This window comes from Alligator mississippiensis, chromosome 1, assembly GCF_030867095.1.
Source record: "Alligator mississippiensis isolate rAllMis1 chromosome 1, rAllMis1, whole genome shotgun sequence".
Lineage (NCBI taxonomy): Eukaryota > Metazoa > Chordata > Crocodylia > Alligatoridae > Alligator > Alligator mississippiensis.
Genome location: NC_081824.1, coordinates 389898968 through 389925360, shown reverse-complemented (window position 1 = coordinate 389925360; position 26393 = coordinate 389898968). Strand labels below are relative to the sequence as shown.

The window sequence follows — 26393 nt, the reverse complement described above, 5'->3', positions numbered from 1 at the left end:
CAAGCAGGGCTGTGCCAGGCTGTTCTTGGGGGGGGGGGGTTGGGTCGGGGCTACGCTTGGGGTGGGTGGAACTGGGAAGGGGTCTATGGGGGGGGCTGCAACCACCCCAAAATTTGCCGTAGCCCCCACCCCAGCACTGCTGCATCCCGCCCCAAGCACAGCACCAGCCCAGTCCCCACACTGGGAAGGGCCTAGCACCACCCTGGCCCCAACCCTCAGCAGCAGCCTGCCGTCACCCCACACACAGACCTGGAGGTAAATGCCCCCTATGCCCTTCTGGAGTGTGCACAGCAGTGGGAGAGCCCCTCACGCCCCCCTGTGCCCTCCGGATGAGCCACTCTGGATAAGCCACTTGTAGCTCCATTCCCTGCTCCGCCCCAGCTGTGCAGTGCCTGCCCCTTCCCCAGCCCCACCCCCTCCTTCACCGTGGGGGCCTCGATCTGCCCCCCCACATTCCTTCCCTCCCTCTTTGCCCCTTCCCCCACAACAGACTTGCCAGCCAGACACCACTCTCCATGCTGCCCAGCTGCATATCGGAATCAGATCAGTATCGGTCAATATGGCTCATTACAAATTGGCCATTGGTATCAGCCCAAAAATTCTCTATCAGAGCACCCCTAGCAGTTATCTACTCTAGCTCCAGATTAATCAAGTGTGCTGCAACGTGCTATAATTACAGTGCATCAGAGCAGGCTCCACACTCATGTACAGGCATTCTAGGTCTGCAGTTGGTGGCAAACACCAGTTGGTACAGCCACCATTTAATCTGGTAGCCTACAATTGTTTAAAATGACCTGGAACTCCAGCTTATGTTTTGAAATAGCCAAGAAAATAGTATTTTTAACTGTTTGTTTCCAAATGAACGCAGCGCTACCCCTGTACTACGCACTCTTAGTCTGCAGCTAGCTTGCTCTGAGCAATATTCCCTTGACTGACTGCAGGTGTTCCATTTCTCCTTAATGTGTAGCTGTTTGCCTAGGGAACAGGACTCCTCAGCTGCCTACTTTCCAGCTGATCTTTATTCCACTACCTGGCATTTGGCTACCACAATTTTTTCCCCTTAAAATAATAGAAACATTAATCTCTCTGTTACAGAGCCATAAAAGTGTTCCACATATAATGTAGAACATTTTTATGGCTGGTTTTTATGGCGACTTCAGTTTAACGTGTGGCCAGGGCATGGCAGCTGATTGTCAGTCCTGGGGTCTGGAAGGTCCCTGGTATTAACAATCAGCTGAGTGTTGGCCCTGGCTGGAGGCTGGGGTGGGGGGCACTGAAGGGCTTTCCCCTCTGAAGACTTTAACCCTGTACCAGGTATTACTGGCCAGGCTGCCCAGCCAAAGCTGCGTGGTTCAGTAAGTCCCTAATGGGGGAAGCCAAAGGTTGTCCGCTCATCAAGCGTCTATGCTCCCTGGCATCCCAGCCACTACTGTCTGGACAGGCCTGAATCAACTGATTGTTGACCCGGCTTGCAGGCACCCAGCTTTCAGCTTGCCCATACAGGGGGAGCCAGGGTTTCCTCTGCATTGGCAAGCAGTAGTGGCATTATTGGGATCTGATGCCAATAATCGCATCTCCTTTCACGCACAGAGCCACTAAATGAATTGTGTGCCTGGGGCCTTAATATTCAGCCTGCCGCACGTGCACTTTCTTGCTTTTGGTCTTTGGAGCATCTATTGATGGTCCTAGAGTTCTGATTGATCATATTGTGCTGGCTCCTCCTTCACTTCAGAAATTTGCAGATGCATCTAGGCTGTTGCCGAAGTAATTGGAAATCAAGAAGAGGAGCCACTCTTAATAGCCTATCCTAGGAGCCATTGCTTCTTAGATGAAGGAGAAAGCGGTACTCATCTAAGGAATTAGAGCTGTTGGTATATAATAGTTTGGGGTTCTTTTTCTTTTTTCAGTCCAGAGAAGTAGAGGGTGAGGTAGCATGAGCGAGAGGACTGATGCTGTGAAAGCATTTTATAGAAAGCAAGATATGAATAGAGAGAGGGACAAAAGAAATGGGAGGGGAAGTTGAAATGAAGGTTAAAAGTTGGCAATGTAACTTGGGCCAATAGATGACTAATACATAAATGCAGATAGCTTCCTGCATTATAGTTAAAACAAGCTTGCATGAGCTCTGTTAAGATATGCATTGCATTCAAAAGCTTGTCTAAGTGTATCCCAACCACGCAGTTGGTTCAGTAAAAGATACCACCCACAGAAATCCTTGCCTCTCATGGGCTATTTTTAATATGATTGTCTCAGTTATCAAAGAATTTGTGGTTCCTAAACATCATTCAGAAGTTTCTTGACTGATGAATCTTGTACACATAAGTAGCTCAGAGACTTCATCTTTACCAACATGTTCATCAGCCTGTAGTGTACTTTCCAAGGCCTGTTAGACTTCTGTATCCCTATGTAAGCATTCCATGCCAGAGGCTCAGCAGCATCCCTGTTTGCTCTTCGTGATATCTTCTAGCTGTCTTTCCCTGCATCCAATCGTAACTTTTCTTTTCATGGGATGGAAGAAACTGCTAGTTGCTCTTACCTTTTTTGTCCCTTTAAGGGAAATAGGAATTTCTCACCAAGTCTCCTACCCCCAAATCCCTTTGACCTATTCACAAGTACTGCTTAGTTTCATCTGTGTGTTTCCATTCTTCTGCTATGCTCCCTTGTCTGTGAATCCCCTGATTCCATATAGACTTATTCTCTCTCGTTACTGACACTCGGGTCAAGAATGATATTGCATATTAATCACACATTTAATGTATGGCTTAATAATGTTTTAACCATAAGCAATTTAGGCTGAAGGAAAATAGTAGGCTTGCCAAAGAACCACTGCATTGCACTGGACCTGGTGAGCCCTCATGGGAGGGGAGCTGTTATCTGCAAAGAGAATTGGAGAGACATTCATACAGGAGGTCTCACAAAAGCACTGGAGCCAAAGAGGAAAGGCAATAAGTTCAGTTTTGGGAAAGGGAAGCTGGAAGGGTATCCACAGGGATTGGGAAAAAGGAACTGGGAACAGGTGCCTTCAGACAGACTGTCTCCAGCCCTGCTGCTTTCTTTTTTTGTTTAGAAGCGAGTACATGGTGATTTCAAAATGTTGTGTTCTCTAAGTGAATTACTTCCTCGTCATCTATGTGTTGTAACTTGTTTCATATAAAAAATCTGCTGATGTACAATGCTTAGCTCTCTCTTTAAATGTTAAGCCACAGAGTAATTATCATTTTTCTTATGCTACGTTTATATTCCAAGATTCTATTTTCTATTAATGTTCTGCATGTTTTCTCAGTAGATTACAGGGACATTTCTGCATCACAAGTAAGCCCTCAAGCTATTCTCAGCTTAAAGCTTGGAGAAACAAGTGACATTAACATTTCTAAATGATTGCAGAGAAGTTTTTAGTTCTCGTTTTACTGGGAAAATTAGTGTTTTAAGCAGTATTTCTTATTTTTGTTATATGTTTGGTAGATATGAGGGTTTGATTAAATTCTTAATACTAAATACTACTGAATTTTAGGTAGATGAAGAATTTAACAGTTGGGTACATTCATTCTTTTCTTGGAGTTGTACAGTTCTGAATAGTTTGTTAGCTTTAATACAAATTCTTCAAACAATATTGTTTGCCATTCAGCAATTACAGCTTTAACGATACTAAAAAATCAAGTTTTATAATAAGGTCAGTTGATATAAATAGTATAAATACAATATGTTAAAAAAGCTGTTTCACAAAATGTAGGCAAATTTCAACTAATTTATTTGGAATACAAGACTGAACTGGCATCCTCATTTTAAATAATGTACTTAAGGCAGGACTAGGTTAGGTTAAAAAAACAGGAATTTAAGCAAGAAATCATTGGCAGTAAGACATTTCATATATTTAAATTATATTACTTTTATTCATTTTTCCCATGTCAGATATGAATCTTCCAATCAATTGTGCTGGTTTTCCAGCTGTATAAAATTTATTTTTATTTTCCTGGTCTTTATTATAGTATTTGAATATCAACAAATATAAACAAAACTTAATACTCATCAAATACTAAAAATAGGGTGAATCAAACTAAGTTTGAGTTACTCTGCTGGAAGAAGTAATACCATATAATCAATTGTTGGCTACAAATGTCCAACTCGGGATCCTTAAAATTCTAGTTTATTAGGCGGATTGAAACACTGTAATCATAAACCTTGGGGCTGGTCCACACACACACATGCACACACATGCACACACAGTAGCAGACTACAGAGTCAGGTATACCTATCCTACAAGCGCTGGAGTCTGTCGTTGAGGCTTCTTTCAGTGTGGTGTTATCTTCCAGAAGGGGGTCGCCGGCTGGTCCTTCTGGCTGGACAGGTCTGGTCGAGTTGGAGATCAAGAGGGCGCCACTGAGGGTCACTTTTCACTGCCTTTTATCTGTCCCTGGCAGACTTTGGTGACTCCCCAGTTTTCTGGTTTGCCCAATCCAGGGGTCATTGACCCTCGTGGGACTTCCCCCCCCTCGTTGGCTACTGGACAGCATCTGTCAGCCCCAGGGGTCGTCCGCATGTACGTGCAGGTTTGGGAGTCCGTTGATGAATTTAGAATAGGGCTCTGGGAGTGGTCGATCTGGAGATATTCAGCCCAAAAGTTGGTCTCTGGTGTTGATTAAGTCAGGCCAGGGCTTCTAGCCCTTGATCAGTGAGGTATAGAGATTTCCCGGTTGTTACACTGTCTTCTATTGAGTTCAGCTTCCAGGTGATAATTGCTGCCTGCTTCCATGTTACACATTCAATCACTGATTCACTCATTCTTTCAGAGGCCAGCCTGATACAGGGAAGAGCAGTTTGATTCCTGCCTTTGTTAACAATGTTACAATGTATAACTTACTAAAACACATTTAGTTGAAAGGTGAAGAGTATAAAATATAAGCTACAAATGCCATGGCACACAAATAGATAAAAATACCAAACTACAAGGGGAGATACAAAATGCACACATACAAATTTTAAAATACAATTCCTTATCTTAAAGTGAAAGAGAGAGGAAGGAAGAAAAGGTAGAAAAAGAGAAACATATCCAAAGAGGGGAGAGCAAATGCAGGCAAGAGGAAACGGGGGCTTTCTGCTACACAATAATTTGTACTTAACGGACGCATCCAGACAAGTGCATACGTGCCTCTTGCAGCATCTCAAAGCAGTTTGAGGTGCTGCAAGAAAAATACTGGGAACAAAAAAATGTCCCCTGCACTGCATATTTGCAGTGTGTGCTCTAAATTTGATACCTGGAAATCCAGGTCAGGCAGCGCTGTAGCGTCAGCCATTCCTTTATACCTGTGCTAAGCCAGCCCGACCTGACTTAGCCTGGTAGCGTGCCTCTGGACAGGAACAGGATGGTTCCTGCTACCACCCACTGCTCCTGTCCAAAGATGCGCACTAGCAAAGTGGGCCAGGCACGATCAAGTTGGGCCGGGCCCGTTCGTTGTGAGTGTGAGGTGGCAATGTGCGCCCACAGGGCTGTATCGGCAAGCAGGCCATAGCCCTGACAGATCGCCTGGCTGCTGCTGCCAGTGCCTGGGGCTGTGTGCTTTGCGGGGGGACAGGAGCGGGCATGTGGCAGCCCCCCTTCAAACCCCACACCTGCCCACACACCCTACTTCCCCCCCAACCCGCTCCTGCAAAACTCATATCCCCCCACACCCAGTGCACACGTAATACCATGTGTTCAGGTCTCTCAGATTTCCTGCTGAGTTTTGAAATTGTGATATAGTTCAATATTAAGGGAGCTAACTGTGTTGAAAATACTATCCTCTGAATGAAATATTTAAATAATGACCATATTTGCTAATTGCACACACGGAGTTTTGAATTCTTTGAGATATGTTGACCACATACATAACATTTTTTGTCTACCATGCAGCCAATATCAGATTATTTTGGTTAGTGATGCCTTTTGGGGCTGAATTACACTGGCCAGATAGGTTGAAGGTGTTGTGAGGAAAGCCACTAATTGTGAAGATGTCAGTACCCTGCATAAGAGAAGAATCAACACGCTCTATTTGAGTAGAGGTGGTGCTACAGTGCCTGAGTAAGGCCTACTTTTAAAGGAAAGATGTTCTTTTTTTCCTTTCTCCAAACCTTGATACAATAAGGACTCATCTTTCACTCATCATTCCACTCTTATTTCAGGATCATTATGGAGATACAGAAGGGACCACAGCACTCCTTTCTCAGAAGGAAAAGGCTCCCTTTATCTTCCCTTCTGCCTACTAGTCATGTATCCATATATCTACCAAACGTTGGCTCTAATGGAATGCCAGGTTATGAAACTCTATATAATAAGCCAATAGTTACTGATAGCTCCTCTTTCAGAGCTAAATCCCCCCTCACCCAAGAGGCAGTATTGGCAGTCAAGACACACTTCTCTAAGACCTCCCATGTACATTCAGATGCTAAATCCAAAACGTTCAACTTCAGGATAATCTCATGCTGCATAACCCATCTTTACTAAAAATTGTTAAATGAGCATAGTGTATTTGGATGTTGCTTTTAGTCATAGGGCATTCATGTCAACCATTCCTTTATACCACTTTTATTTGCATGTCACATACACTGCCCCTCTCTCCCCCGCCCCCAAAAGAAAAAGCCCTCGAGATTTGGGGCAGGTGTTGTAAGTGTAGAAGCTGATTTCTCTTCTCTGGAGTAGAAACATAGAGGAATAGAAGCATGGACACACCGTGCTCCAGTGGCTGCAAAAACGGATCCCATTTTGCTAGCCCAGCAAACAAAAGGACTAGAATGTAGTGTTAACCCTCTAACAGCTGCTGAAAAATTGGCAATAGCTACTGGTTGAGCACCCAAAAGCTGCTACCAATTCCTTGGGGACTGTGAAAGAGTTAACACTGGGTACATCTACATGAAACGTTTATTGTGGAGCTGACTAATTAGCTCCTCAGTAAATGTCTCAGCATCTACACATGCAGCCCTATTAGGCCACAGGAAACTAATAAACTCCACAGCGGGTAGTACTTGTAAACACAAGTACTACCCTGCTGCAGTGTGCTTTACTTTGCAGCACCAAGTGTGTAGATACTGATGCAGCTGGCGGAGGCATGAGGGTCCTTCAGTGTGGGGGCTACTTGCTGGCTAGCCCCACACTGGTGCACCATCATGCTCCAGCCAGACCCTCTGCAGCATGTCAAGCCATGTCAGAGCAGCCCCAGCCTGACACCCTGGCCCCCTTGCCATCCAGACTTCTCCAACACAGCTCAGTGTGCTGCAGTCCTGGGTGCATATGTAAATGTGGCACCCAGAAGCAATAAGCGCTGGAGTTTATCGCTCCACATCAGTGCATGTGTAAATTCGCCCACTGTAGCTTGTGCCTAAAGCAGCAATTGAGCTGACTCAGAGCAATTGAGCTACTGTATGCATTAGGCCATGACTCTGGAAAAATCTTTTTTTCTACATTCAGCCTTCCAAAATCAAGGGGTGTGTCTTATTTGGGGTCATGTGTGAGGAAATATAGTAATGCTTTTCTATTCTTTACTGTTCCCTTTTTTAATCTGTTCTTTGGGGACTTATGGCACATTCCTAACTATTGTTACCCGTAACAGAGGGTTAGATTACTGTGAATATGTTTTTCATTACAGTTGAATCCTGTGGTCTGCGAGTTCTGCCCACCATGTATTTGCATAGACAGTAATTTAAATGAATCCTTCTAGTGCATAGTTGCAGGCCTGCTATACTCAAGCATAACCTTTAGCTCCCACATGCTACCCCAACAGATAAATTGGGGCAGAGGCCAGTGTCTGTTTCTAGCTCTGCTCTGAAGTTACTTCCTCTGACTGGCCCCTTCCATGAGAGAAGGACTTGAGTTCAGTCGCCCTTGGCCCAAGGGCAGTGTTGAGAGTTGTCCCCTTCACCGCCCCTTTAGATTCTCCTGGACTAGCTCTAATTCACTCTGGCCACTCTGATTTACAGTTTAATCCTGCTGGTGTCACAAGGCAATGAAACTACAAGGAACACCATTAAGTTTCACAAAGAAACTTCTTAAATTAGCACATGTTATTCTTAACACAGCTGAGTTACAGTTCTAAGGTGGGGAAAAAACTGACAGCATTTCTCTACCCTGAAAATCACTGAATCTTGGTCAATATCCTAATGGAAAGCAAAATCCCCTCTGTTCCCCCATGCAACTACTTTTCCAGTTTTGTCTTCTGTTTCTGATGATGGACTGGCTTCCTTGCATATAAGCTTGTACTCTTGTTCTCTCTTCCACTGGGGATTTTTCATTCTACATTCTTCTTCCCTCCCCTGGGGTGGTGGTTGAGGGGGTGTCAGGAAAGGAAATCATTAAAAGTCAGTGGTTTTACTAGAAGCCAACCCATTTTTCTTTTCAGTGTCAATCCGATTTCCCAGGCATAGCCTGCTGCACGCAGTGTGACGGGTCAAATCTACACTTAAGGATGCAATCAGCAAAACAAAGTAATGTATAATTTGACAGAATATGTTCTCCAAACTGTCACAGTTACCTCAGGTAACAGATTCATTTATCGTGTTTTTGTTAGGGTCACTTGAGCTTTAGAAGGTGATTACCTGGGTGTTGTTACAGTGCCTGGCTACATGAGAGAGGAGCCAGAAGGGCACCAGCACATCATCCAGTGACTGCTTCCCTGATGAAACTGGGCATGCTACACAGATAATTGGCACTCCAAACTAAAAAACTCCACTGCTTTGAAAAGAATTTTACTTTGAGTACATATTCTTTGCAGTCCAGCACTTTAGAAGACTTTCCCTCCCCCCTTACCTTTTGTCTGAAAAAGTCCTTTTAAGAGCATTTTACAGGAAGTATTTGAGGATTCAAAATATTCTTGAAATTTTGTGTAATTGTTGTTTAAAGGTTGTTTGGTTTTCTTTGGACTACTATTTTGCATTTGCTTCCTAAACGCTCATTTTTTTTAAATTGGCAAACTCTTGAGTACAAAAGGAAGGATTTTCCTCATGTGTAGATTATAATTATTTAAGAGAGATAGTAAGAACAAAGGTTATTGTAGCATTTGGACTTGCATTGAAAAGATAAAAAATTGTCACTTTCTTCTTTGCTTTGGCAAATGCCTTTTTTCAGTTATTTGTTTGATAGAACAGCATTCATTTTTTACAATGTTACTTCTACATTGGTAAGTTCTCTTTAGTTTTGTTTGATCATATGAAGATCTGAAATAACATACTAATTTTGAATCTCTCATAGCCACTGAATTTGAGAAATGTAATAAGCGTTGCCGATATGTGACATTTAAGCAATATTAAGGATACACAGACCACATTGATATGCACCTAAATCAATTACAGAAATTAAGCCATATTTTACATTTAAAAATGTAAGGCTACCCATTCATTTGTTCTTTCCTGTCCTATAATTGCACTTAACCATCTATAAATGACCCTCTATGATCAAAGATAGTTTATTTAGCTGGGAGAATCAGTTTTTATCTATTTGTGGACTGAACATATCCATTCCTCATGCTTTTATGTTCTGTGTCAATTAGCCATTATAAACAGTTTAAATAAAAACAATTAAGAATTATGTATGGGGCTCTTGTTTTCATTTGCTCAGAATCAAAATTTACCATTGCTATAATTGCAAGTGCTATTGAAACATGAGTACGCAAATGATATATAGCTTTTTCATATTACCTTTAAAAATCCTTAGATGCTTTATCAATTTAGTAGTTTGTAACAGTTTTAGAAGCTAGTATTTTCAACACTGAATACGCAAAATGTTTTGAAGGCAATAGGAATTCAACGCTAACAGCACCTGTGTTTAGCATTTGATCCTAAATTAATTATAATATAGCATTTTAAGAAACATTGTATTTGAGTATCTTAATAGTAGGTTTATATCAATAACCTAATGATATAAAGGAGTATGTGCTTTGTCTAATTCAGCTTGGGGGGAGAGAGCATGGGATGTGATACCCCTAGACTTTAGCAAGGCTTTTGACACTGTCTCCCACAACATTATCATTAACTAACTAAGGAAATACTAGACAAAAGTACTGTAAGGTAGATTACACAACTTGATGGATCACTGTTCAATGAGTAGTCCTCAATGGCTCAGTGTCTAGGTGGTATCAAGTGAGGTTCCTCAGGGGCTTTTCATGGGTCTGGTATTGTTTAACATCTTCATAAATTATTTGGACAACTAGATTGAGAGCATGCTTATCAAATTTGCAGATGAGCCCAAGTTGGGTAGAGCTTCAGATACTGTGAAAGATCCAGAATCAGCTTGAATAAACTTGAGAAATTGTACAATATCAATCGCATGAAATTCAATAAGGATAAGTGCAAAGTCCTGCACTTGTGATAGAATAACTGCATGCACAAATATAGACTGGCTAGGCTCCAGTACTGCAGAAAAGAACCTAGGGGTTACAGTGGATCGTAGGCTGAATATGAACCAACAGTGTGCCAACGGCATACTGGCTTGTATCAACAGGAATGTTACTTGCAAATAGAGAGACCAGTAGTTAGCCATGTTAGTGTGAAGTCAGGCAAAAGGCAGGGCAGACTGGAACCTTATACACTAACTAATTCAGAGAGGCATAAATTTCCATAAGCCATATCTTACTTCATCAGATGTTATGAAGGAAGCTTCAGGGAAACGGAAGGGACCTCACTTCAGAAAAGATGTGGACAAATTAGAAGTAGTGCACAGAGTGCCCAGCAGAGTGACAAAAATTATTAGAGGCCTGGGAAATGACTCACGAAGAAAGTGTGAAAGAACTGAGATTATTTAGTCTGGAGGAAAGATGGGGAATTTGAGAACCGTCTTCAGATATCAGAAGGGCAGGCTATGAAGTGGATTTTAAGAGATTTTTCTTTGTGACTGTAGGAGACAGGACTAGGAGCAAAGGCTTTGAAATGCAACAGAGGAAATTTAGGTTGGACATTAGGAAGAACTTTCTGACCATGGTGTTGGTCAGCCACTGGAATAGCCTGCCTAGAGAGGCTGGAAATTTTCAAAAGAAGGTTATACAGATGCTTCTCTGTATTGTCACTACCTTGAGCAGAGGGCTGGACTAGATGACCTCATGAAGTCCCTTCTAGCCCTATTTTCCTGTGATCCTATGATTGCTGTAAATGTAGGGTTACCATATTTCCAAGTCCAAAAAAAAAGGACATCTGTTGGAGGAGGGGGCAGGGCAGGGGTATGATGGTGGGGGGTGGGCAGTGACATGCTGATGCCCTGCCCCTGCCCATTCTGTTGCCCCTCACCTCCCCAGCCTTGCTCATGCCCCTCACTCCGGATCCACTGACCCCAGCCCTGCCAGTGCCCCTCACTCACTCCCGAACAGCAGTACCCTGCCCTCCACCCCTTGCTAGTGCCCCTCGCTTCTGACCTGCAGCCCCTGCCCTGCACACCCAACCCACAGTCACCCGTCCCATCCCCCCATGCCCCTCACTCCTAATCCACAGCCTTCTGCCAGCCCTGCTGGTGCCCTTCACTCCTGACCTGCAGCCCCTGCCCCCTTCCCAGCCCTGTTGGTGCCCCTCACTCATGACCTGAAGCCCCCTGCCCCCCAATGCTGCTGGTGTCCTGCACTCTGAACCTGCAGCCTCTGCCCCCCAGCTCTGCTGATGCCCCTCACTCCTGACCCACAGACTCCTACCCTCCAGCCCTGCTGCCCAAGCAGCTCCCACATTGTGCGTGCACGCTCTCTCTCTCTCTCACTCACTTTTACCTAGCTTGCCAGAGCCCGTGCAGGGAGCACATGACCCCCAGCAGCCAGTCACCTTGCCCGCTGCTCCCAGCTCTAAACACCAGCCGGGGAGAGCAGAAAACGCAGACATTTGCTCTTATTTTTAAAAATCGATCCGGGAAAACCCAGATATATGGTAATCCTAGTAAACGACACACCTAATTTAAAAAAAAGACTGCATCTATATTTATTAATTTACACGCAAAAATACTTTTGCTATTTTTTTAATTAAGGCTACTAGAGTCCATTGCTGACAAAATGCAAAGAAGAACACAAATAAAGCATTCAAACCCTATTATCAATGCATTCCTCCATCTGTTTTCTTAACTGCAGCTACCTCCCTTCCACCAATATCCCTCTATTTACCTCCATACTCATTCTGAACCAACAGTAGACACCCTTACACTCTGACTTATTAGTGGTTATATGTACAAGAATTTTAGCCTTATTGAGTTGATTGTGGTGTTTATAAATTGCATGGTATATTTTCCATACTGATTTTTGTACTGGTTTAGGTAAAGTGGGGTATCAGATTGCTTTTAGCTATGGGGCCTTTTTAGTCTATGAAAACTTACATGAATCAGTGATCTATGATGTTAGTACCTGGTCTAAAATCAAGATTCATTTTTAAATGTAAAAAAAAAAAAAAGAAGAAAGAAATGTAGCCAAGATGACATACAGGTTATTTAAATGAGAGTGAGAAAAATAGAAAGGATGACATGGAAGCTGAAAAGAGAAATTTCTGAGTGGTATAAAAGGGAGGGTCAAATTATTTTAATAGTTCACTTCCTTACATTTTAGTATTTGTGTTGGTGTGGAATCCTTAATTGAAAGTTGACCAAGTGTTCTAGCAAGGAAATATTTCAGGTTTGCCATTAAGTGCATATCAGCACTGTTTAGTCTTCCACATGGCTAGCTATCAATAGTAGGAATGCACCGATAGAGATTTTTGGGCAAATACCGATATCCAGTTTTTAAGGAGGCGTATCGGCTGATATCAATCCGATTTCCAATATAACGTGGAGAGCTGCCTCCAGCTGGTAAATCCATTGTGGAAGGGGAAGTGGGGGCAGATCAACCACCGCCCCCCCATGGTGAGGGAGGGGGCAGGTGATGCCCACCTGGGGCAAGGTGGGGCATGGGATGGAGGCATGGTTCGGGGTGGGTTTCCACCACTGCTTGCACCCTGGGAGGGTGGGGAGGAGGCGTGTGCCCCCCCGGATCTACATGGGGTGAGCAGGTGGGCTGCAGCTGCGAGCTACAGCTGGGCTCTTCTTGCCAAGGACTGGGCTCAGAGTGGGGGCTACGGAGGGGGCTGCAGCAACCCCAGTTTTCACTGCAGCTCCCTCCCAGTGCCACTGCTGCCACAGGACCAGTGCAGCCCCAGCTCTTCCCAGCTCAACCCCTGCCTGCCCCTACACGCTGGGAAGAGCTGGGGCTGCGCTGGGTGTGCAGCAGCAGCAGCGCTGGGATGAAACTGCTCCCCCAGTGAGCTGCACCTCTATCCTGCAACCTGTGTGGGGGGAGGCAGGGGTTGAACCATAAAGAGCTGGGGCTGCGCCAGGCAGACAGGCAGCGGTGGCGCTGGGAGGGAGCTACAGCAAAATTTGGGGTGGCTGCAGCCCCCTCCATAGCCCCCGCTCCAAGCCCAACCCCTAGTGAGAAGAGCCCAGCTCCAGCCTACCTGTTCACCCGGTGCAGATCCGGGGGCACATGCCCCCCCGCCCCTGCCCTCCCGGGATGTGTGCAGCAGCAGGAGTTTCCCCCCCCCGCAACAAACCGTGCCTCCATTCTGCACCCCACCCCAGCTGGGAAGTGCCTGCCCCTGCCTACTTCCTCACTGCGAGTTTGGGGGGTCAGTCACCACAACGGACTTACCAACTGGAGGCATCTGTCCACACTGCTGGGCTGTGCTTGCTGCCTGAGTGCTGTGCTGTGGCTGTGCCCATTGGGCCGATTTCCGATATAGCCAATTTTCTTTACGTCAGTACTGATCTGATATTGAACCAATGTATCAGTGTACCTCCTGTCAATAGTGATGTGCCCCCTGCAAAATTGAACTCCTCTCCCATTTCTGACCTCGACCACCCTACTTACAATCCATAACACAATCCCTCTGTATCACTCTTCTCTTCCTTACCCCTTTGTTTTCCTGTGATAATCGACGCTACAACTTCTTCACCTTGAGCTCTTCACAAGACAAATTCCACATCTCTTGACCTCATACAGCCCTAATGCAGCTCTGATTCCCTATACTCTCTCCATTATAAATATGTGGCTTACCTATGTGTTTTCCTGTGGTGCTGCATAATACATTTCAGTGAAGAAGTTGGTAGGAATGTATGGCAAGCCAGAGGCTGAAAACGGATGGGGAAGGCATGGTGGGGGTAATCATGCATGTTGAAGGACTTGTGTGAGGAGAAGATTTTGTTTAAGTGGTTCTGGCTTGTGGAACTAGAACTGTGCGAGTAGCATGGCATAGGGAGAAACATTATTATTCATAGTACTCCCCTTCCCCCCATGGAATTACTGGCTTTTTTTACCTGTTACACCAAGGCAGCAGTGTCAGGAATAGCCCTTCAGTCTGATGTCCCAATATAGCAGGGGTCAGCAACGATTTTGTGTAAAGTGCCAAAAACACCTGCAACCTCAACGTTGTAAGATGTTGGCTTGCCAGGGGTGGATGGTGGGGGAGCTGTGAGGAACCCAATTCTTGTTGTGGCAGCGTAGCCCTGGCCTATTCCCTGCCATCTGCCCTGAGGCACACTTGCCAAGCAAAGTGTGGCCTTTGCGTGTCACACTCTGGCACCCGTGCTAGGGTTTGCCTACCCCTGCAATATAGTGATGCTCATTTCACACCTTTTTTTTTTTTTTTTTTACTTAGTATGAGATCCAGTGCTAGAGGAGCTAAACACCTCCACGGAGGAACTGATACTTACAGGGGTCTGCACAGCATTGGTATATCAGTCAACACAGTAGCTGTGAGGAAGCAATTTAAATGCTGACACCCGTGATGGAGAAGGCAATGAGCCCCTCACCCCAGGATCTCCTGTAAAAACTTTACACCCTGGTTCAGGTTACGCCCAGTCCAAAACATATCTGTTACCAACCAACACATGAGCCTTTTTCTTCCCAGTCCTATGCACGTTTGTATTAATTCCCCTTCCTTTCTCTCCAAGGCCCTGTTTACCCTGTCCTGTCCCACATAGCCTTGCTCTTTTTTGAGCCACAGAGCTCCCTCTCTAGCCCTCCAATGCTTTTGCAGACATCCTAGGATCTCTGTAATGAGCAGAGCTGGTGAGTCATGGAAGCAGATTAACAACATCAGATAACAGAAATTAGTGATGGATCTGAGCACCACATTTGATTTGTTTTTACAGAGGGCCTTGTTGCACATTAATTTTAGGCAGTTCCTGGAGTTCTTAACCCCTGGATTGTCCATACATTAACACCTGAAACTAGTTTTAAGCAGACTATAGGTGGCTTCAAGTTACACCACTCCAGGACAGGTTTCTGTCTGATCCAGCTCCTGTTCCAGTAATGTGTGACCATTCCCCACAGATGAACCACCCAAGTTGCAGTTCCAGCATCCCAGGATGGCGTGTCTCCTCCCCACCTCCCTGTTCTTTGTGGACAACATTTCCACTCCCCAAAATCTACTGCCCAGGGAGCAGTTCTGGCACCAAGCCAAATCCCCCATTTGCCCCTCATGGTGTGCTGTTCTCACTCGCAGGGGTGTAACCCTATGCAAACTGCCTGCAGAACACATGCCACCTCGCTAGTTTGCAGGGCATGAACAGGTCTAGGGGAAATGGGGGAAGGAACAAGGTAGGGAGCTGGATTGGGTCCCCATGAACTGAGGTTTCCTTCCTGGGGCAAGGGCAGTAGCTCCCCCAAAAGTACTTGCCCTCAGCACTCCTGCCTCCCCTCCCCACCCCATCCCATCCCAAATACCAATTTATTAAAACATGAGACCTTCTTTAATTTACTTCTCTTTATTTTGTTATAAATTCTTCTGTTTTATTTCTTATTTTTTGTCCTTCAATAGCTGACTTTTTTCATTTTGTCACCCTTCCCCCACCCCACATTTCCTTTCCACCTGCCATTTTGTTACCCACCCCCACCCTATTAACTCTCTGCCTCCCAGCTTCATAGTTCTGTCCCCTTGTCCTAACCCTGCCACCACCACCCCCTGCAACCCATTTCTCACCCCTCGCTACCTAGAGCAGGGATAGAAGCCTGTTCTGGCTCACCAGCCCTGTAGTGGCAACTCACAGCTGTAGCTCCTAGTGAGGCCCCTGCTTGCCAGCCTTCTAGTGGCAAGTCACAGCTGTGCAAGTCAGAGACAGTCAGAGAAGGTTTTTAGCCTTAAGTGTGACTCCTCCAAACTCAAGCTAGCACTAACACTGATCAACGTTTGAGCAGCTCAAAGTGCAACATGTAACAAGGACCAGAGTCTGTATCAGTCAATCTAAATTAAAAAGGATTAATTCTTTGGATGTGGACAGACATAACACTTAAAGTGTATTTAGATGTTCTGTATACCCCAAGAGATGCACAAGCCACTTTCAACTGATTTAAACTTCCTGGGACATTTCAAAATCACACCAAGAAAATCAAATACTATTCTGAGCCAGCTCTCCTTGAACCAGTTCTGTGTTATGTGAAGACGTAGTGCCTAGTGCCTCGTTGGTCCTCCAGGTATCACAAACTGCACCACTCCTCACCCCTTCAAACCCATTCAAGACAATGGGGCTGCTCTGGAATGCAACCAGGACTGTACTGCCCACAGTTTAATTGTCTGTGGAGACCACAGTCAGCAGGGGTGGGGAAGCAGAAAGCTCCTGTGGCAGTTTCAGTTCCCTGTTAGGGGTCCTTATTTGGGGTGGGAGGGTAGCCCGGTTCTGAGGGAAGTAGGGAGGATCTTCGTAGCCTCCTGCTTGTGGTGGGTGGGTGGGTGGTTGTGCCTGTCATGATAAACACCTGTTAATTGCTGGGTATTTATTGGGAGGGAACAGCCATTACACTATGGGCACTTAATAGAACAGAATAGCTATCAATTCCTTGCTCAATATGAATTGAATTAGCCCATTAACTATTAATTGTTAATGCCCCTTTCTTTCTCTTCAAGGCCCTGCTCATCCTCTCCCATGTCCCACATAATCCTGCTCTTTTTTTTTGAGCCACAAGCCTCTCTCTCTAGCCCTCTGATGCTTTTGCAGGCATCCTAGGATCTCTGCAATAAGCAGACCTTGTGGCCAACCCTGCCTAGCAGGTTAGACCTATCTCTATGCAGCTGCTGAAAATGCAAGGTACTTGAATGGTTGGAAAAGCTGAGGAATTCTTGGGGGTCCACCAGAGAGCACCCAGCCCCTGAGAACCACAAGCAGGGATACACATAGACACCCAGGATCAGGCAAACGCTCCACTCCAACACCCTGCAGGTCATCCTTCTCTTCTAAAGGAATCCCTGGGCAATTCTGGGCACTGCTCCCTGGAACGCATGTTGGCCTAAGTACCCTACCAACCATTAGTGGCATTTTAGCAGCAGTTCAGTCCCTTCAAATTGTGCATTCTACTGAGAATCCCTAGCACTGTATGTTTGGATATTTCTGTCCAGGGACAATTGTGAAATGGTTCCCAATCAGGTCAGTGGTTCAAATGTTATGTCTGTCCACACCCTTTAAGTTTAAAATTCAAAGATTTTCTTAAGACCAAGATATCAGGTTGTATGGTTTTGGATTTCAGAATTCTTTATTTAAAGTACATGAATGCAAGGAAAGATAGGTGATCCTGCCACATTTCCAGAACAGACATTTTCTCAGAAAAGGTAAATCTTCTGAAAAGTTAATGGGCCAAAATCAGACACTTTAGTTATACCGATGGAAACAAAAATAATCTCCAGTGAAATCAACAGAGTTAGCAGGGTCAGACCAATCACTATATTTGGGATCAGGAAGGAATTTTACCCCATGATCAGATTGGTATGGACCGGTCAGGGCTTTTGCCTTCCTCTATAGCAGGGGGTGTAGTCCTCTGCCCAGGATCTTGCATGTATATTGACAACATTTTATAGAAGCAGGACATTAGCTGCTGTGGTACCCCTTCTTTACCTGTGAGAAGTTAGGTGTTAGGTCTGTGTTGTGTCAGGGTTAAGGGTAGTCATGTAGAGTTTAGATTATGGTTGTATGGGATGGGTAAGATAGGGATGATTCTGCCTCAGGCAGGGGTTAGGCTCTGATGTCGTTTCCAGCCCTACTTCTCTATGACTGTATGACCATCAAGTAACAGATTTAGGAGAAGAATATTTCTCACTGGAGGACTTTTCAGGCTAAATTTCATAGCTTTCATAAACTTCATAGACATTTGGGCTGGAAGGGACCCCGGAGGATCATCGAATCCAGCCCTCTGCCCCAGGGGCAGGAAGTCAGCAGGATCATAGGATCCCAGCAAGATAAGCATCCAAATGAGTCATGAAGGCATTCAAGTGGGTGCTTGAACCACCTCCGGCGGCAGTCTATTCCAAACCTTGGGGGCTGGGACAATGAAGAAGTTCTTTCTTATGTCCAGCCTGAATCGGTCACAGTGGAGTTTGTGACTGTTCGATCTTGTCATCCCTTGGGGCGCTCTGGTAAGCATTAAGGTTTCAAACAGAGAGATTATATAGTCCAATTTTGTGGGTAGATGTTAGTGTTATCTTAGCTATGCTCCCATAATAAATTTGGATGCTATTCTAAGTTAATATGTAAATTGTAGGACAAATAGTTTCATAGTTTCATAGTAGCTAGGGTCAGGAGGGACCTGAACAGATCATCTAGCCTGACCCCCTACCACTGGCAGGAATAAATACTGGGTTCACAAGACCCCAGACAGGTGATCATCCAACCTCCTCTTGAATTTGCCCAAGGTAGGGGCGAGGACCACTTCCCTGGGAAGTTGGTTCCAGATTTTGGCCACCCTAACTGAAAAAATTCTCAACTCCAGTCTGGTTTCTTCACATCATTTGTGTTGTGCAAAGCAGTCACATCACAATTCTAGCCACATTTGTCCATCTAAGTATTCCACTACCAAGGTAGATGCTCAGAGCTGTGTAAAACTCCAGAGCTAACATCCCAACTCAGGAAACCACACAGACTTCTGCCCTGCCAGTTTTGCCTCCCAGTAAGGATTTCCAAAGCAAAACTTTAAGCTACTTAGTCATATAAGTGTTTGTTGGACTTGAACTAGTTTGGGTCTGAAACTGAACTCTTCATCAAATCTGAGTGAAAATTCTTAGATTTTGCCCTGTTTTTAGGCACAACGCCAAACACTGTAACATTTTTATCCACATAATCCAATTCAAGATTTAGTTATATGAATACCACTTGCTAATGTCAAAACATTGCTTACGTGTGACTTAAATCTCCAGTGCTGGAGCATGTATTTGTAATATACTTGCCTGAGTTATTTTCATCAAGAAATTCTGTCTATGTATCACTTTGGCAACATCTTTGCAGAGTTTACAACTTTCAACAACATGCTGGCATCCACTATGCAGTCCTTTTAAACAGCTGCTCTGCAGTTGAGCTGTTTTAACATGCCACCACACATGGCTGAATTATGCAAATAGTTAATATTAAATGACCTAGACACAAGAACAGTTTGTACACTGCATGAAGTTGTTTGGTCTGTATAGTAGTGGGGTTTCATTCATATAACTGAGTTAGTTAGTGCCAGTTTATTAATTAAATAGAAGAGTGCTGTATTAAGAAGTAATCGTTTATAACCTATAATAACTGTGTCGCTTGTTTTTGGCGCACAGCTGTAAACATCAATTACATTGTTTTGGCTAAGCAATTAGATGCATGTAAGCATTAAAAATGCTGCTGTTGAAATTATTGAAAACAATAATTACAAAAATAAAACCTTATGAGTTAAAAAAATATGTGAGATTGTTTTGAGCTGTCTTCTGAATGATAGTTGCACTGACTTCGCAGTTCTGGTCAGCCATAATAATTCACAAATAGTAACAAGATGGAGTGCAAAACAGGTGCTGAAGGACCATTTTAGAAGAAAAAATTTATGAAACATTGTATTATAATAGCATCCATTAAAAATGAAGAAATATTAACAGGAAACGGGAGATGCAAGGAGACAGCCAAAGAGAGTAACAGATTAGAGTTTACTGTATGTCTTAAAAAATCTGTTTCTTCAGTTAAGTAAGAATGGTGTTTTTAATTTTTACAAATTGCTTACTTAGCAATGTATTAAAATATCTAGGTCAATATGCATCCTTCTTACTGCTATATTTCCTTCATTTCTACATTTCACTGTTTCTTTTTTTCAGTTGTTACTTTTTCATTCCACAGATCATGATCCTGTTCCTGCTTTTTGCTTTAGTCTGTCCTAAGCTGCTTTTATCAGTTGATTGTTTTGTCTAAAGACATATATTTGTTTGGTGGGGATTTTTTATATCTGCATTTAGAAGACATGTACTCTAACCCTCTGAGCACAACTTGTCTTAGCCCTTCAAATTGGATTCTGTAAGTCTCTTTGCTTTACAAAAAGTATTTCTAAAAGAATTGTTTTAAATTAATGGCAGCTTAAATGAAAAAAGAGATAAGTGGGATCCTTAATGCACTGTAAATACTTTCTCTTGTGCCACTTAGACATTATGATATTCTATTTGTATAAATCTTCTGTGGCTTTTTACCTTGTTGCTCTTTTTAGTAGTTCCTAATTAGTAAACTGTTTAACTGATTATAGAGTTAGCAATCCATCAATTTTGGTTTGGTGAACAGAAATGCATTAATAGGTAATCATTTTAGTAGGTTACTGTAGTCTTATTGAATAACTTAGCATTTTTTTTTTAATCTTTCTACAGGAATTAGCAGTAATGAAGCAAGTTCTTATTAGTCTGTATGGTAAACACTATGGGGAGAATTTCCCTCAGTTCCATAACAATGTAAAAAGTTCAACTGCAAAGCACAAATCAAACTCTCCTGTAAAGTTGCCATCAGAACATGGGGAAGAAAATGTATTTATGCCCAAACCAACATTATTTGTAAGTACAATAAATTAAATAAGTGATCTAGGCCTTTTGTTCATAGTGTTATTCTTCTTATTTAAAAAAAACCCTCCCTGCTTTTATATGTATGAACGTGCATGTTTGTCTTTCTGAAGAAATAATCAGACAAGATTCTCATTCCGCTCCCTCAGTTGATCTCACGTTGCCACACCAGAAACTTGAACCCTTCTAGGTCTAAAGCTGCTTAGTAATTAAGAGTTTAAAAAAAATATTATCATTACTATTATTATGTTGGTGGGAGCAGTGTTACTGTTTTTGTTGTTTAGACTTAGATTCTGTCCTATCCAGAAAATCTGAAAGCAGCTTATTGCAATGGTGTTCAACATTTGAGAGCAGGGGACCAGGTACTTGCTGCTCAGCTACACCATGGGTCACCACTCTCCTCCAGGTGAGGAGGGCAGGAGGGAGGTGGCCTGTTCCAAGTTGTTTAGCTGGGCTGGGTTCTTGGCAGCTACTGCCTTGGTTATGGAGGTGAGGTCAAGGGAGCTGGCTCCTAGCTGTTCTGCAGAGTCCCCCATTACCTGCAGCCTCTGGATTCAGGCTTATCAGAGCCCAAGGACACTGGTCAGAGCCTGCAGCACCCCCAGTCTCTGCCCTGTGACACAGGTAGCAGAGCCATTAATGACAGTCTCCCCCAGCATAGAGCTGTCCCAAGTAGTGTTGGCAGCAGCTCCCAGGTCACCTTCACAAGGGGACAGAGCAGCAGTGGCCCAGGAAACCCAACCCCCGTGTGCCAAGCAGAGATGGAGCTGGTGTAAAAACCAGGATCACTTAGTGACCCTGGACTCAGAGAGGAAGAAATGGGCCAGGCTCACTTGGGACACACAAGGAGCACACGCCCCAGATCAGTGCTGAGCACCCTCCAGCCCCAGCATCCTTAACTGGGCACCTTAGCAGGCCTCTGGCAGCCTCTAGTGCTCTTTCCATGTTCTGCACAGCACTTCCCCCTCCATTCCTGCAGCCCAGTCCTGAGCTCCTACCCCAGAGCAGCACTGATGCCTCATGCTGTCTGGATCCAGTCACTTCAGTGACCAGATCTGGTCCACAGGTTGTTAGTTGAGCACCACTGGCTCAGTATTAACAGACAACTAGTCCACAAGATAAGGAACAGCAGACTCCCCAGTCAACACCCTAAAACTAAAACTTCCCCACCTCCGCAACTCCAGCTTCCCTGCCTATTACCGAGGAGAGCAAATCCTCTGACCCATCCCAGCTAAGCTTCCCGGCCCACACTCTGCATACAGAAACCTCTTCCTAATCTCCCCTTGCCACCTGCCCACCCATTCCCACTCCCTTGCCTCACATCCAGAATAGATGCCTGCCTCCTCCCTCACAAGCCCACACCCCTCTCTCCTACCAAGTGTCTATGGCTTTCCCCCAAAACCCACAAATTTTCCACCTCTTGCCAACAAACACAAAATTGAAATAAAATAATAATCATAACAGGGTAACAATCAAAAGACCCTCCATCACTCTGCTAAACATCGTCCTTCAGCATCACCTTAAGGTGACGCCTGCCCAGGGAGGCTTGCAGCTCTTTAGGGTCTGCAGGCTGGCTGGGTTCTTCTCCCTTAGTTTGGGTGGCTAAGATATAGATTAGCAGTTTAGTATTAAATGTAAAACCTTAAAATATTTTTTCTATATAAAACTATTTTAAAAAAATTCTGTTTGGGAGGTATTCCCATCTCCTCTTGCAAGAGGTCGGTATCACTCGCACGAGGAACTCCCTGTAAACATCTCTAAAACCTCCTCAAATCCTTCCTTTGCCTTGATGCTTACAAGAATTTGACAGCCATTAGGTAACTGAAGTGCTAAGATGCTTGCCTGTCATACTGACCTATATTATCTCATCTTTCCGTGTGCTCTCCTTGCTTTACCATATGTGTTCTCTTATCTTATGCTAAGATTGTAAACTTGCAGAAGCAGGGGCTGTCGTTTTGATCTGAGGCTGTTCTGTGACTGGAACTGCTAGGCACTGTGGTAGTGCAAATAACACAATAATAGTTTTATATGTGGATGTACCAAAGGTGTTGCACTGCTAGCACATCTCAAAGAATTGATCTTGAGAGGTGATAATGGACCATTTTAACATGAAATGGACTGGTGAGCGTGGAGGATTTATTTCAAGGGCAGCAGACGTTGAGTCACAATACTCATTTATTCAACCCAGTGCAAGCTTCAGCTTCAAAGACAGACTTAGTTTCTCAGTTATAAGTGAGGTCCCTTCCAGCTCTGCTTTCCTAGATCCTGTGATCTTTAGGAACAATTGTATCTTTAGGGTGATATTTCCAGATAGGCTGAGGCCCATACATATTGTATTAGACTCTTAAGCACAAAAGTGAGTGAGATCTACCTCAACTTACATCGTTTTATAGCTTCTAAAAGATTTACAATTCCACTCATTGAGGTAAAAATGAAATAGCTCGGGGAAGGGAACAGAAGAGAAATATTATCAGGGCATAATGAATCCTTACATTTTCTGTAGTGCCTTTTCATTCAAATTGATTAATATATTTCACATGAAACCTCACAACAGCCCTTGGAGATAGCCATTCACCCCATTTTCAGCTAGATAAATAGAGGCACCAAAGATAAGTGGTTTGCACACTTTTACTGTTTCTTTCAGAGAGCTGGGAACAGCATACAGAAGTCTTAACTCCCAGTTCATTGCCTTAAATTATTTTCCCATTTTCTGAAAAGTATTGGACAGATTAAGAGACTTTTTTTCTTGGTGGAAAGGTGGGGGTGGAGTTTCATAAATTGAGCTGTAGCAGCAGTAAATGTGTTTTCCTACCAGTCTTAATATTTTTCTAAGTATTTCATTTCTGATTAAATTTACAAGCCATATAATTAACAGCTGCAATGAAAGTACATGCTGTTTCAATATTGTCTCCCATTTCTTTGGCTGGAACTGTTACCTAATGATTTCCCTTACAGGAATTCTTTAACAAGTATTAAATCCTAAATGAATTTTGTAAGAAACCTAACACATGCCTCTATCCTGTTGAGGCCATGAGGTTGATTTAAGAGAGATTTTCTTAGTAGTAATTATATTTATCCCTCATCTGTTGAAAATGTTCTGCCCTGGAGCTTGGGAGCATCAGGGACAGAGAGCAGATTCTTTTCTGCCTTTGAAGGGTCCATATCCATACCACTGTTTGTTCTCTAGATCTGTGTTGGTGGGATGAAGTCCTTGCTAGTTCAGTTGAAGAGGGGATGATTCATTACTTGTACCTCTCCCACTTCCTTTGTATTAATTGTCTGTGCAAGCAGTTGCTGAAGTTGCCACAGGAATATTAAGCAGTCATGAATGGGTGACAGGTAAACCCACAAGACTGAGAGTGTGAGGGAAGCTAATTCACAGACATCTCCAACAATTAAATGTACTTGATGCTACTGGAATGTTGGAAAAACCTTGTTCTTCTTTAATTTTTAAAATTCTGTATTTCCATTTGCAAATTGTGGCATACCACTTTGTACTAAGTTACCATCCCCTTGTTAAATTGAAAATGAGGTGGCATTACAATACTAATTCCTCAGCTGTGGAGTTCACATGTCTTTTTCATCTTGATAAAGATTTTTTAAACATAATTCAATAATTTGGGTCATAACATGAAACTTTATTTTAACAACTTAGATATAGAGGCCGTTATGCCACATACACTAATAATACAGGTTTGAATATAGTTTAATAATTTAAATTAATTTAAATAGAACAATACATCGCTATTATGAATGGCAGGTAAAAGGAGAGTTATGTAGACTTCATGTTTTCCCTCACAACTAAAGTATTCTTTATTTTACAGACAAATAAAGAAGCACCTGACTGGTACAGGAAACTAAAACAGAAAACAGCACCATAACTTTTTTCCTAAGGATTTTAACAACAATTTATTAGTTTAAGATTTTTTCTTTGAAGAATGAAGCTGTGATCATAATCATGTCCTCTTTGCTGCACAAATAAATGATGCATTTTCAGCTGTATTTTTTATATCTGTATTGTGGTTTATATAGTGTATTTTAACATTACTATTAAATATGTCCAATGGAAAGATTAAAGTAATTGTCATGTTTTTACTATTAATACATTTAAATTCAAAATAATAAATGCTAACATGTTATGTGTATACAATCTGGCTACTGAAGAGTTTCTTATTGAGAAAATTCAAATTAATGTGTATTTCAGCTTTGCTATATTGTTTTTCTTGGAAACTGGGTTTCATGCCTCATTCCTGTAATTGTTCTGGTTTCTAGAATCTTAAGAAACAGTTATGAAGTAGTACCAGACTTCCACTTCCTAAGAATGAAATCAATTCAAAAGGCAAAAGTTTAGGCCTTCATTAAAACTAGTTAAAACATTTTCTAGTAACAAAATAAACTCTGTTATTATTTAGACAGTAAAAGCAAGTAGGAAGACAGGTGAGGTTTAGTTAGTACAAAAGGTCAGAAAAGCATTCTAGTGTCATCTGAGGAATTTTTTCATCGCTGAGTTAAATTCTGTACAAAGTAAGCTTGTTTTACTCTTCACTTTTATGCCAAAATTTGTACATGTAATAAAACTGCATATCTTGTGTGATAAATCATTTGAAGGCCAAACACTGCTGCCTTCTTTTCAGAAGGTTAAAGCACATCCCCAAATCAGAACTTTGTTACCATGAATAAGCGGTATTTTCACTATAGATGTTTGTTTCCCAAGGTCAATAAGCCAATTTCTTTTTATGTTATTTTACACTATTGAATTTGTTCTCTGTCATTAGCAGGGATCCTGGTTTTCTCTGATTAAAAAAAAATCCCCTATTTTGGATTTAAAAAGTAACCCAAAATCCAGATTTTTCTGTAATCAAAATGAAACATTACTATACCACTATATACGTATGTATTTATGTATGTACGTATTAGTGGTGTTTCATTTTGATCATGGAAAAAATGTGGATTTTGAGTTACTATTTTTAACCCAAAAGTTGGGGATCCCTGGTCATGAGGAAGTATGTCTCTAATACCTAAATTGCTATTTAAATAATTCGTGGTCTATTGCTTTAACTGCTAAGTTGTCACCATACTGAGTTATCTAGAAAGATATGAGTTATTGGAAAATTATCAATTGGATTCTACAAATTTTAAAATTTTGGTAATGTTTTTAAGTAGCTTCTTTCAAAATAATGGCACCAGTTTTACCTGTTACCAGCTGCTATACAAGAAATGCCACTCATGTCAAAATGTAGGGTTTTGGGGCAGGGAGGAGAAGGTTTACCTTTTACAGAGCACAATCAGTTGTATTAATGTAGAAGTATATTTTCTTGAATGGATAGACATTTTAGAAGGTTACCTCAGTGACATGTGTAAATTTTGATGGTTTTGCCTTGGTACTTTTATTACTAGGAAAATTAACTTGCAGTTCAGTGAAGAAGAAAAAAACGAAAACTATAGAACGAAAAGTCTGCATTATTTTGTTAGGAAACACCAAAACATTCCTGTTTCCCAGGAGCTAAGAGGCCCTAAGAATCTGGTCTCCCTGGCAGCCTGCCAGGCATGCAGACAGACAACTATACAGGTTTCCAGTGAAATATCTTTGGAAGTGAGGTATTTTTTGCAAAACATTT

At 42.8% G+C, this 26393-nt stretch overlaps 1 protein-coding gene across 4 annotated transcripts in view; it reads left to right on the top strand.

The window, feature by feature from the left end:
• Positions 1–24925, top strand: part of PIBF1 (progesterone immunomodulatory binding factor 1) — a 190580-nt gene extending 165655 nt beyond the window's left edge. For 2 of the 4 annotated variants that reach the window (XM_006278351.4, XM_059721480.1), the window contains exons 17-18: positions 20590–20769; positions 24600–24925. In XM_006278351.4, coding sequence (XP_006278413.1) covers positions 20590–20769; positions 24600–24656 — 237 coding nt within the window. In that variant the 3' untranslated portion in view covers positions 24657–24925. Of the gene's footprint in view, positions 1–8366; positions 8452–8534; positions 9551–20589; positions 20770–24599 lie in introns of those variants that run through there. The other 2 variants (XM_019488572.2, XM_019488573.2) reach the window with 2 other exon arrangements.
• The last annotated feature ends 1468 nt before the right edge of the window (positions 24926–26393 follow it).